The sequence below is a fragment of the Mesoplodon bidens genome, assembly GCF_964165515.1.
Source record: "Mesoplodon bidens genome assembly, chromosome: 3".
In the NCBI taxonomy this organism is placed as follows: domain Eukaryota; kingdom Metazoa; phylum Chordata; class Mammalia; order Artiodactyla; family Ziphiidae; genus Mesoplodon; species Mesoplodon bidens.
Window position 1 is genome coordinate 168495284 of NC_138178.1, and position 13844 is coordinate 168509127.

Here is a 13844-nt window from a genome sequence, read left to right on the forward strand (position 1 = left end):
AGAGTTTTATAGTGTCTGGCCTTACATTTAGGTCTTTAATCCATTTTGAGTTTATTTTTGTGTGTGGTGTTAAGGAGTGTTCTAATTTTATTCTTTTACATGTAGCTGTCCAGTTTTCCCAGAACCACTTACTGAAGAGACGGTCTTTTCTCTATTGTATGTTCTTGCCTCCTTTGTCATGGATTAGGTGACCATAGGTGTGTGGGTTTATCTCTGGGCTTTGTATCCTGTTCCAATGATTTATTTTTCTGTTTCTGTGCCAGTACCATACTGTCTTGATGAACGTAGCTTTGTAGTATAGTCTGAAGTCAGCGAGCCTGATTCTTCCAGCTCTGTTTTTCTTTCTCAAGATTGCTTTGGCTATTCAGGATCTTTTGTGTTTCCATACAAATTGTAAAATTTTTTGTTCTAATTCTGTGAACAGTGCCATTGGTAATTTGATAGGGAGTGCATTGAATCTGTAGATTGCTTTGGGTAGTATAGTCATTTTCACAGTATTGATTCTTCCAATCCAAGAACATGGGATAACTCTCCATCTGTTTGTGTTGTCTTTGATTTCTTTCATCAGTATCCTATAGTTTTCTGAGTACAAGTCTTTTGTCTCCTTAGGTAGGTTTATTCCTAGGTATTTATTCTTTTGTTGCAGTGGTAAATAGGATTGTTTCCTTAATATCTCTTTCTGATTTTTCATTGTTAGAGTATAGGAATGCAAGAGATTTCTTTGTATTAATTTTGTATCCTGCAGCTTTACCAAATTCATTGGTAAACTCTACTCATTTTCTGGTGGCTTCTATGTATAGTATCATGTCATCTGCAAACAGTGACAGTTTTGCTTTTCCAGTTTGGATTCCTTTTATTCCTTTTTCTTCTCTGATTGCTGTGGCTAGGACTTTCAAAACTATGTTGAATAATAGTGGCAAGAGTGGACATCCTTGTCTTGTTCCTGAACTTAAAGGAAATGCTTTCAGTTTTTCACAATTGAGAATGATGTTTGCTGTGGATTTGTCGTATATGGCCTTTATTATGTTGAGGTAGGTTCCTTCTATGCCCACTTTCTGGAGAGTTTTTATCATAAATGGGTATTGAATTTCGTCAAAAGCCTTTTCTGTATCTATTGAGATGATCATATGGTTTTTATTCTTCAATTTGTTAATATAGTGTATCATGTTGGTTGATTTGCTTATATTGAAGAATCCTAGTATCTCTGGGATAAGTCCCACTTGATCATGGCGTATGATCCTTTTAATGTGTTGTTGGATTCTGTTTGCTAGTATTTTGTTGAGGATTTTTGTGTCTGTGTTCCTCAGTGATATTGGCCTGTAATTTTCTTTTTTCGAGATATCTTATCTTTGTCTGGTTTTGGTGTCAGGGTGATGGTGGCCTTGTAGAATGAGCTTGGGAGTGTTCCTTCCTCTGCAATTTTTTGGAAGAGTTTGAGAAGGATGGGTGTTAGCTCTTCTCTAAATGCTTGATAGAATTCACCTGTGAAGACATCTGGTCCAGGACTTTTGTTTGTTGGAAGATTTTTAATCACAGTTTCAATTTCATTACTTGTGATTGGTCTGTTCATATTTTCTGTTTCTTCCTGGTTCAGTCTGGGAAAGTTATACCTTTCTAAGAATTTGTCCATTTCTTCCATGTTGTCCATTTTATTGGCATATAGTTGCTTGTAGTAGTCTCTTATGATCCTTTGTATTTCTGCAGTGTCAGTTGTAACTTCTCCTTTTTCATTTCTAATTTTATCGATTTGAGTCCTCTCCCTTTTTTTTCTTGATGAGTCTGGCTAAAGGTTTATCAATTTTGTTTATCTTCTCAAACAACCAGCTTTTAGTTTCATTGATCTTTGCTGTTGTTTTCTTCATTTCTGTTTCGTTTACTTCTGCTCTGATATTTATGATTTTTCTTTTACTAACTTTGGGTTTTGCTTGTTCTTCTTTCTCTAGTTGCTTTATGTGTAAGGTTAGGTTGTTTGAGATTTTTCTTGTTTCTTGAGGTAAGATTGTATTGCTATAAACTTCCCTCTTAGAACTGCTTTTTGTTGTATCCCATAGGTTTTGGGTCGTCATGTTTTCGTTGTCATTTGTTTCTAGGTATTTTTTGATTTCCTCTTTGATTTCTTCAGTTATCCATTGGTTATTTAATAACATATTGTTTAGCTTCTATGTGTTTGTGTTTTTTACAGTTTTTTTTCCTGTAATTGATTTCTAATCTCATAGCGTTGTGGTCTGAAATGATGCTTGATATGATTTCAGTTTTCTTAAATTTACTGAGGCTTGACTTGTGACCCAAGATGTGATCTATCCTGGAGAATGTTCTGTGTGCACTTGAGAAGAAAGTGTATTCTGCTGCTTTCAGATGGAATGTCCTATAATTATCAATTAAGTTTATCTGGTCTAATGTATCATTTAAGGCTTGTGTTTCCTTATTAATTTTCTGTCTGGATGATCTGTCCATTGGTATAAATGGGGTGTTAACGTCCCCCACTATTATTGTGTTACTGTCAATTTCCTCTTTTATGGCTGTTAGCATTTGCCTTATGTATTGAGGTGCTCCTATGTTGGGTGCATAAATATTTACAATTGTTATATCTTCTTCTTGGAGTGATCCCTTGATCATTATGCAGTGTCCTTCCTTGCTCTTGTAACATTCTTTATTTTAAAGTCGATTTTGTCTGATATGAATATTGCTACTCCAGCTTTCTGTTGATTTCCATTTGCATGGAACTTTTTCCATCCCCTCACTTTCAGTCTGTATGTGTCCGTAGGTCTGAAGTGGGTCTCTTGTAGACAGCATATATATGGGTTGTGTTCTGACTTAATTTTCATTTTATAGTCATACATCTTTATGTGAAATGTTTACATTATTAAATAAAATCAGGATTAATTTTTAGGTTTTTATAGGTCAGTAATTTCTAAGTTATCTTCTATAAAGATTTCATGTTAAAAAAAAAAAAGCAGTCTACAAATTTGCATACGAAATAGGTATCCTGGAATTCTAGGAAGACTACTGCCCTGATGCTTCATAACAACATCATGGAATCTGTGTATTGTTTATGCTATATCACCTATGCCACAGAACTTCTAAATGGATATGAACATGCCCCATTTACTAAATGGATGTGGACATCTGTTTGCTGCTAGTGTTGTTTCTGTCCGTAAAGAAGCCACTGGCCTGTTTCTGTGGTAAAGTGGTGACAACAGAGTTCTCCTGGTGGTAGATGAATGTGTAGTCTCCCTTTTGGCCCAGAACACAAAATTATAAACAGTTAAGATTAGGGGAGAATCAGCATAAATTAAATAACCATGAATTTTATATATCTTATACACATATAGTATATAACAGCTGTATATCAAGCGGCAAGCAAAGTAATTTTAAGGGAACATAAATGTCTTCAAAACTATTTATCAAAAAAAAATAACATGTTACGGGAAAAATGTTTTTCTTTTATTATTTTTATCTTTTTATAAAAGATTGAATAAAAAGCTTATTCTAGATTTTCAGCTATGTTTTTGGACATTATTGGTAGATCCTTCTAAAGTTCCTAGCCAATAGGGTGATCTCAAGATGGACAAAAGAGATTAGAACTAAGGATAAGTTATTTCCAGGAAAATTTTATCCACATTACCTGTTTTGGCTGAGCATCAATAGAAAACCTGTTATTTTGATGTAGCAGAAGTTTAAGGAGATGATTTTAAGTTAAAGACAAAGTAATTATTGTGAGGCATGGAATGTAAAAAATAAATGAGAAATAGAAATAGCAAGCATGTTTCATAAGAAGTAGAGGAAAGCATTTAAAAAAAGATTAGGAAAGACCTAGTGCTAGATGACTGGGATTGAAAGAAGCATATTCTTGTATTTTAACTAAATCATATTCTTTTCTAGTAAAAGTTGTACAGCAGCATATACACCTTCTGTCTCAGGGTTAACAAAGACTTCTGTGATTTCACTAACTGGTAAGTAGAAATTTGAGCTCTTCAAAAAATTGTTAAATTTAATAAAATATGATTTTCCTTAAATGACCCATTTCTTTATTTCTAGATACAGCTTCCCTAAATTTATATCTTTATCAAAAAGCAAAGAAATTAAACATTTCCCTAGCAATTAAGAAGATGCTTAACAATACTATTTTGTTTTCACTGTGTCAAGAGTCAGAGTTCAATATTTGAAAAAGAGGAAAAGGACAAAATAAGATAGGCTTTACCATGGTCTGAGGACCTAATGAGGCATAGACTAAAAGTTTTTGCAATAATTTTTAAGGAAGTGAAAAACAGCAGGGCTTCACTGTGGATCATATGCTGCTAAACAGTTACAATATTATGTATTTGAAAGTTTATACCAGGGGTAAAGGGCCACATGATAAATATTTTGGGCTCCGTTGGCCAATTGGTTTCTGTCACAATTACTCAACTCTGACGTGACACAGTAAAAGCAGCCATAGACAACACATAACAAGTAGGTATGGCCTTTATTGGACACAATATTGTTGTGTCTCGGGGAACAGGGAGGCCTGAGGAGGCGAGAGATGGGGGAATGGCCAGTAAGTGGAGCAATCAGAACAGACACAACATAAATCGATTAAGTTTGCCGTCTTTTTTTTTTTTTGACAAGTGTTCTTTTTTTTTTTAAGGGAACTTTATTTTAATTAATTAATTTACTTATTTATGGCTGCATTGGGTCTTCCTTGCTGTGTGGGCTTTCTTTAGTTGCGGTGAGCGGGGGCTACTCTTCGTTGCAGTGCGCAGGCTTACTGTGGTGGCTTCTCTTGTTGCGGAGCACGGGCTCTAGGCACGCGGGCTTCAGTAGTTGTGGCACATGGGCTTCAGTAGTTGTGACATGCGGGCTTCAGTAGTTGTGGCTCACAGGCTCTAGAGCACAGGCTCAGTAGCTGTGGTGCACGGGCTTAGCTGCTCCGCGGCATGTGGGACCTTCCTGGACCAGGGCTCCAACCTGTGTCCCCTGCATTGGCAGGCAGATTCTTAACCACTGCACCACCAGGGGAGCCCAAGTTTGCCGTCTTATGTGAGTGTGGTTCATGGTGCCCCAAGACAATTGCAATAGTAACATCAAAGATCATGATCACAGACCACCATAAATATAATAATAATGAAACAGTTGGAAATATTGTAAGAATTATCAAAATCTGATACGAAGACAAGAAGCGAGCAAATGCTGTTGGAAAAATGGTGCTGTTAGACTTGCTGGGCGCAGTGTTGCCACAAACCTTCAATTTATAAAAAACGCATTTTCTTTTCTATCTGCAGTAAAGTGAAGAGCAATAAAACAAGGTAGGCTTGTACATGATATTGCAGATTCTAAAACTTAACATCCAAAGCCTTAAATAAAAGCATGTCTCTCATAGGAGTAAATTATTTATTAAAATATTTGAAAAGTATTCTATCTTAAAATTTCGGTATTATTTTGGGGAGAGAGAATAGGTTGAATGAAATATCTCCTAGGTTTCTTGATTAGAAAAATGTGCTTATTACTTATTATTTATTACTTAATGAATTACAGACTGAGGGAAAAGTCACTATACAATTACATATCTGATCTACAAAGAGAAAATGGGAGCAAAATGTCTCTTAACAAATGTATTAAGTGTTCACAGAGAGAAGAGATTTTATTTACTTTTGAGGCTTAAGACGGGCTTCAGGATGATTATCATTTGAGGTGAACCTTAAGGTATGCTAGGATTTTGACAGGGCCGAGATGGGTATGGAATACTGTCCCATGCAGAGGACCTGTCAGAAGCAAAAACTGACTGTTGTGTCTTCAGGGAGCAACAGCATGCTGTTTGGCTGGAGCGCGGAGAGGGTGTAGTGGGAGTAGTGTTAAATAAAATAAAGGTAAGGTCAAGTGTAGAGCGGAAGATCTAATTGATGCTTTTTACTTAAGGTGAATCCATCAGTCATCAATTGCAGCGTTCCAAAGCTATGTGGGCACCACAGACTGGGGGAAATGTAAAGGGACTTCTAGTAAGGATTCAGGGAAACACATTGCAATGTATCCATTTTTGCTGGGTATGAAAATTAGTGGAATCCTTTGGAAGCAGTTTGGTCAAGTTCATCAAGAATCCTAGTTTTAAAAAATAGTCTATGCCTCAAAAAAATCCCATTTCTGGGGCTTCCCTGGTGGCGCAGTGGTTGAGAGTCCGCCTGCCGGTGCAGGGGACACGGGTTTGTGCCCCAGTCCAGGAGGATCCCACATGCCGCGGAGCGGCTGGGCCCGTGAGCCATGCCGCTGATCCTGCGCATCCGGAGCCTGTGCTCCGCAACGGGAGAGGCCACAACAGTGAGAGGCCCGCGTACCGCAAAAAAAAAAAAAAGAAAAAGAAAAAAATCCCATCTCTAGTGATCTGTCATGAAGTATAAATAAAACACATATAACGAGAAAAAATTTGTCACAGTGTTCCTCCTTGACATGATGTGATGAAGATGCTACTTTACCTCTTCTCATCCTCCCTCAAACCCGGAACCCTAGTCTAATTGTGAGAAAAGCATCAGACAAATTCCAGTAGAGGCACATCCTACAAAATATTTGACCAGTACCCCTAAAAACTGTTACGGTCATCAAAAGCAAGGGAAGGCTAAGACACTGTCCCAGCCAAGGAGAGCCGAAGGAGACCTGACAAGTAAGTGTACTGTGGTGCCCTGGATGGGATCGTGAGACAGAAACAGACATTGGGTGAGACTGACAGAATCCAAACACACTGTGGAGTTTTGTTAATAATGATGTGTCACCACTGGCTCACTAATTGTACCAAGTATAGTATGTAAATGTAAGGTGTTAATAATAGGGGAACTAGGTGAAAGGGGTAGGTGGGAATTCTTTATACTCTCTTCTCAATTTTTCTATAAATCTAATACTTCAAAAAATTGTCTATTTAAGGATAACATTTAAAATAACTTCAAAGATTTTAAATGCTTAGGGATAAATTTAACAAAATGTGTGCTAAATGCACACTCAGAACTTCAAAAATGTTGCTGAAAGAAATTAAACAAGACATAAATAAATGTCGGTTCATTTTAAATTGAGCCAGAGATTCAGTGCAATCCTGATAAAAATTTTGACAGTCTTTTTGAAATTTACTGTGTATTCAAATTCATAGAACTGAGTATTTTGAAAAAAAATCAAGTTAAAGAATGTCAGTTACCTGATTTCGTCATTTACTACTAAAGCTTCAGTACTCAAGACTGTGTGCCCTGCCCTGACATACGTAGTCAGCTGAGTTGCAACAAAGGTGATGTGACTGTATTTTTTAAAATGATTCTAGAACAATTGGATAATCCGTAAAAAACCCAAAGAACTGAACCTTAATTCTTATCATTCTTACCTCACAACTGTCCACAAAATTAACTCAAAATGTATTCTAAATTTAAGCATAAAAGCTAAAACTCTGACATTTCTGAAGAAAATATAGAAGGGAGTCTTTGTGATTTTGGAATTGACAAAAGTTTTTCCAAACCATAAAGAAAAGAATTAACATATTGGACTTCATAAAAATTTAAAGTTTTAGCACTTTGAAATAGAGCATTAAAAAAATAAAAGGCAGGACACAGATTGCGGGAAAATATTCATGTTACATACACCTGACAAAGGACTTGTATCCAGAATACACAAAGATCTTTTTTTTAAGTTGAAGTATAGTTGATTTACAATATTGTGTTAGTTTCAGGTGCACAGCACAGCGATTCAGTTATACATATATTCTTCCTCAGGTCCTCTTTCCTTATAGGTTATTACAAAATACTGAGTGTAGTTCCCTATGCTATACAGTAGTTCCTTGTTGGTTATCTATTTTATTATTTACATAGCAGGGTGTATATGTTAATCCTAAGCTCCTAATTTATCCCTCCCCCCCTTTTCCCGCCTTTCCCCTTTGGTAACCATAAGTTAGTTTTCTATGTCTGCAAGTCTCTTTCTACTTTGGAAATAAGTTCATTTGTATCTTTTTTTTTTTTTTTAGATTCCACATATAAGCAATATCATATGATATTTATCTTTCTCTGTCTGGCTTACTTCACTTATGATAATCTCTAGGCCATCCATGTTGCTGCGAATGGCATTATTTTATTCTTTTTTTATGGCTGAGTAATATTCTATATTCCACCACATCTTTATCCATTCCTCTGTTTTTTGGGGTTTTTTTTTGCTGTACGCGGGCCTCTCACTGCTGTGGCCTCTCCCATTGTGGAACACAGGCTCCAGATGCGCAGGCTCAGCGGCCATGGCTCACAGGCCCAGCCGCTCCATGGCATGTGGGATCCTCCCAGACCGGGGCACGAACCCGTGTCCCCTGAATCGGCAGGCGGTCTCCCAACCACTGTGCCACCAGGGAAGCCCTATCCATTCCTCTGTGGATGGACATTTAGGTTGCTTCCATGTCTTGGCTATTGTAAATAGTGCTGCAATGAACATTGGGGTGCCTACATCTTTTCGAATTATGGTTTTCTCTGGATATATGCCCAGGAGTGGGATTGCAGGATCATATGGTAGTTCTATTTTTAGTTTTAAGAATATACAAAGATCTTTAAAACAAATCAGGCAACTGATTTTAAAATGGGAAAAAATTTGAACATGCACTTCATGAAAGAAGATACACAAATAAGTAAGTAAAAAGATGCTTAAGATCAGTAACCATAAGAAATGCAAATTAAAGCAATGAGTAACCCCCCCCACACACACACACACAAGGAGATACCACTTCACACCCACTAGAATGACTAAAAAGGCTCACAATATCAAGTGTGTGTGAGGATGTGGAGTAACTTTCCAGGACTCTCATATGTTGCTGTTGGAAATGCAAAATGGTATAATCACTTTGGACAGCAGTTTGGCAGTTTCTTATGAAGTTAAATATACACTTACTCTGTGATTCAGCAGTTCCATTCCAAGACTTTTACTGAAGAGAAATTAAAACATATGTCCATACACAGACTTGCACACAATTGTCCATAGCAGCTCTATTTGTAATAGATTACAAAGTTTTTGGAAAAAAATCATAATGTCTGTCAATAGGAGAATGGATAGACAAATTTTGGCAAGTCTGTGCAGTTGGAATACCAGTCAGCAATAAAAAGGATGGAGTATTGGTGTAGATGAATTGCAGCATAATTATGCTTCATGAAAGAAGGCAGACAAAAAAAGCATACATACTGTATGATTCCATTTATACAATATTCTATAAAATGCAAACTAACCTATAGTGACAGGAGGCAGGTCCGTGGTTGCCTGGAGTGGGGGGAGGGGGGTGGAGGGAGGGATGGCAAGGAGGCAGAACAAACATCCAGTGATGGGTGTGTTCACTCTTGATTGTGGTGATGGCTTCATGGGTGTATACAAATGTCAAAACCTTAAATTTGTGCAATTTATTGTATATAAATTATACCTTAATAAAGTTGACTTGAAGGGAAACAAAGTCCGTTATCATTAACCATCTCTAAGGTTCACATCTCTCTAAGTATATTCCACCTGGCTGACTGTACACGTGTTACTTTCAGATGATTCATTCCGGACTCGTAATGCCAGTGGTGCTCCCAGTTCCTTTTCTTCTAATACTCCCCTGCCCAGCACCTCCCGAGGGACAGGTAACTCAGGTGATCCCAAGAGCAGTGGAAGTAAAGATACACAACCACGGAAGGCTACCTTGTAAGTAACCCAGTGATGTACTGCTAAGTGTTTTATTCTGTTCTTTTTCTCAGTGTACTTTCCTTCCCATTTAAATACTTTCCAAAGAATAAAAGATGTCTGTAATGAGGCACTGTCATCAATTAAAAGGGATTATTATTAGCACTGTTACGTCAGATACTTTATATAAGATAATTTATATGTGGCAAAGACATTGTAACCTTAGGAAGTTGACAGGAAACTTTCAATGGTTCCCACTAATATCTGAGATCTGTTTATTTTTCTGCGAAATATTTGCATTCAGGAAATTTAGCTCTGAGAAGACACTGAGTGCAATTGCATTCCTTTAAACAACTAGTTTAAGTACACAGCATTTAATCACCCAGTGCTCAGAGGGATGGGTGTAACTGATGCCACTTAAGAAATATTACTGCAGTATATAATCCAGAGTTGTGGGTCCAATAAGCTAGAGATTCTATAGACAACATTTGTTCCTTAAAGTTATAAAGGTCATAAAGGGCGTCTATTCTCCTTTTCCCCTTGTGGTTCCTTTTTATGCACCGTTTGTATCTTGTTTGAATTGTCGAAGCCTTTGTTTCTTTTAGGTTAAACATTTAAGAGGGTAGTGCCAAAAAAAATCTCCATAAGGAGAGGTCATATCCAGGTAGAAGTGATTCATCCAAAATACCCAAACTGGGCTTCCCTGGTGGCGCAGTGGTTGAGAGTCCGCCTGCCGGTGCAGGGGACACAGGTTCATGCCCCGGTCCGGGAATATCCCACATGCCGCGGAGCGGCTGGGCCCATGAGCCACGGCCGCTGAGGTCCGGAGCCTGTGCTCCGCAACGGGAGAGGCCACAACAGTGAGAGGCCTGCATACCGCGAAAAAAAAAAATACCCAAACTATAGTTGCACGTTTCCTCTTTCATATGGGACACGTGAATCTTCTGATTAGAAGAGAATTTAAACAAGATTCAGCCTTTCTTTTAAACAGATTTCACTTAATTGATGAATATTTTCTAATAAAGTTTCTGATCTGCATCTTTTTGCAGAAACTCCACACTCAAGTCCCATTTAGGAACTGAACTGTATTATAATTTGTTCAAAAATTTTAATTGGTCATTGGTGTATACAAATATAAATGTATTCAAAATTCATTCAAAACTTAGAAATACATTTATTGAATAGAGCTCAAGGAAAGAGTAGGACTACATAATAGAAAAAAGTAATAGTAAATAGAAAAAATAATATTGATAGTACAGGTTAGTAGTATTAATACAGAAGATACTTTTATTTACAGAGAATCTCTTAGCCATACAATTATTGCTCTAATGATTATACTGTGGGAGTTCCATTTAAAGTCTCAAAATAGAAGCAGGACAGGATAGTGGTCTATGGAGAGCACGGAGCTGGAGCCTCATGCCCTGGTTCCTGTGGCAGTTCCGGCGAGCACTCTGGTTCTCGGCATGCCCGCGAAATGACAGGGCAAGGCTCACAGTTCATCCTCTGAGGCGCCTTCCATTCCGGCATCCTGAAATCCTTCCTCTCCATCACCCTCGACCCTCTTCCTGTCAAAAGATTGCCCTGGAATTCTTCTATTGAAGAACACATTTAATAACATCAGAATGCAATTCATTCTCTTTTTCAACTTATCTTTCCAAACGCAATAGGCATTGTTCAGTAAGTAAAGACCATTGAAGCCTAATATATTTATACTAGCTCTCCTTTATTTCAGATTACTATCTTTATCTGTTTTTTCGTTGTTGAGCATGTTTTTCCTTTTTGTCGACTGAATTTTCTCTTGCTCAATATTTATAATACAAAATTATAGAAATAATCCTATAATCAGTTATATCTGTAATTGATTGTTTTAAAAAATGAATCTAGAAACAAACACTCTGCTAACAAGTCACATGAAGTTTGTTTCTTCTTTTCTGAATATTCTGAAGAAGGAGGAATATTGGTATCACAGCTGCTTTATTAATGTGTAACTGAATCTGCAAGTCCACAACTCTCTCTCCATGTTACGTGGTTCTAATCTGGACTTTCTCATGAATGCACACCGCCACATAACTGAAATAGGTGATTGATATCTACATTGGTCATGTTTCTGTGGAGCATTATCCACCATTCAGTGCCATGCCATATCCAAAGGAAAATCTATCATTTTTTTCTTAAAATAAACCTGTGAAGTGATTTCAGAAACTATTAATTATCTCAGTTGTTGCTGCTCAAAAAAATTCTATGCAATACATTCTCCAGCTTTACAGTATCATGGAGATGACACATGTGGTATTTAGGAATATCAGTGTCTTAAAGGAAGTACGGAATGCATCATATCTTAGGTCTTTCAAGGCCAGACAATTGATATATTTTTAGGCTGTGTTAATTTCTGTTATGGTTATAGAAAGTGAAAAACGTAGGAAAAGTATGAATTGAATTGAATGCTATGTTAGATGCACATAGGATTTAGTAGTTAAAGGTTATTCCAAGTGATCTTTAATATGTAATTCACAGTTCTCATATATTAGGTTTATTCAAAGTAGATTATATCTATTTCTTTACTTTGTAAGCATTATATGGATAAAATTTTTCATGTTTTGTTTTCTTTTTTTTTCTTTCCTTCTCCTTCTTCTCTCTCTCTTCTCTCTTTCATTCTTCTCTCTTTCTTTCCTCCTTTTGACAAAGAAAATCCAGAAAATCCAATCCTTAGATCATCTGCTTGAAGGAGGCAAAACAAAGACAACTGGAGATAATGTGATCGATGGACAAAAGCTAAAGCAATGGCTCGGGCTTTTTTTTTTTTTTTTTTTTTTTAATGAATGGGAAAGAGAGAGATACATAATGGCAGCTGATGTTGTTAAACGTTCCATGTCTGAAATTATATTCCCTAGGAGGTATAATATATATTTCTTGAATAATAATGTGGTTACAGAATTCCAATGTTATAGTGAAGTGTAATGAAAAACAACTTTAGGTATGTGCTTTAACTACTGCTACAAAAGAGATAAGTCTGCATTTATTTGTGCAGGAAACCATCATTTAATTGTTCTAGAGTTTAGCGTTTACAAATTGAAAGGTCCAAATCAACTGAAATTGCCCTGCCAAGATAATCACTTGGAGGGGGACTTGGGAGTAAGAATGACACTGCATTTTCTCACAAATCTCCAAGCCCAGTTGAAAAGTCACACTGAAACAGGGTACAAACAGCTGTCCGAAATTATATCAGTCCTACGATTGTGGTGACAAGATGTTGTACCTGGACATTCTGAAATTAAAATTTGGCAATGAATATTCTACAAAGATTTCTGATAACTTTTAGCTACAACTACCTTAAAAATAACAGGTTGATGATTTCCTTTATTTCCTAGAAGAATTTATTTTATAAATACTTTGTTTACATTTTAGATTGTATTTGTCCTTACTGAATTAAAAATGATGACTCTAGTTTGAATCAGCTGTTATTCCAAGCTATCATGCTTAAGCTATGTCAACAGCATATATTTGTACTAATGCTAATATTTCCATCAACATTTGCCTGTGGAATATATTCAGTTCTTAATTTTAAAAATGTCAGTTCTTGAGATACACTGTATGAAGCTATTGTCAGCTTCTCTATTTCAAAATGCAATCAGCATATAACTATATTGATATTAGAAAATATTTGTTTTTTTTAAATATACTGATGTATGATAAAGATGATCTAATTTGTGAATGCATATGCGTGTGGTTACTTTTTATAATGTGAAATAATGAATAATGAATTTACTCAAAATAAAACATAGGTTAATGAGATACCTGTGTTTGTGAAAAAAGTTTTAAATACTTTCCTGCAGTTTTTATTCTATAATTAAAGACAGTTCATTCTTAGGTAATGAATAAGAAAACCGCACGGACATCAACTATAAATTACCCAGGGGACAGCTACTCAGTGTGAGGCTTTCATGCTGTTTGTTTCCCCCTTTCCTTACATATGGCCTCTTTTTGGCTATTTTTAGTGATTCTTAATATCTTTCACTTAAGGACAATCAGGTAAATGGAATTGTTCAACCATTCATTTTGTCAGTAATTAAAAATTGAGTAGGTATGAGAAGCTTGACAGTACTGGTTAATTCATGCATTCTTTGTGGATTTCATTTAACTATTTTAGTGACGTCTCCTACTAACATCCCTAACGTGGAACTGAATACATTATGATCTAGGAGAGAGTATTGGGGGTA

General features: G+C 36.4%; 1 protein-coding gene across 2 annotated transcripts in view; it reads left to right on the top strand.

Annotated features, from left to right (window-relative positions):
* PPP4R4 (protein phosphatase 4 regulatory subunit 4) overlaps positions 1 to 13043 on the top strand; it is a gene marked incomplete at its 5' end in the record, with an annotated part of 122809 nt that extends 109766 nt beyond the window's left edge. For both annotated transcript variants that reach the window (XM_081230039.1, XM_081230040.1), the window contains 3 exons: positions 3883 to 3953; positions 9501 to 9648; positions 12313 to 13043. In XM_081230039.1, the coding sequence (XP_081086165.1) occupies positions 3883 to 3953; positions 9501 to 9648; positions 12313 to 12337 (244 nt within the window). In that variant the 3' untranslated portion in view covers positions 12338 to 13043. The remainder of the gene's footprint in view (positions 1 to 3882; positions 3954 to 9500; positions 9649 to 12312) is intronic.
* Positions 13044 to 13844: the final 801 nt, after the last annotated feature.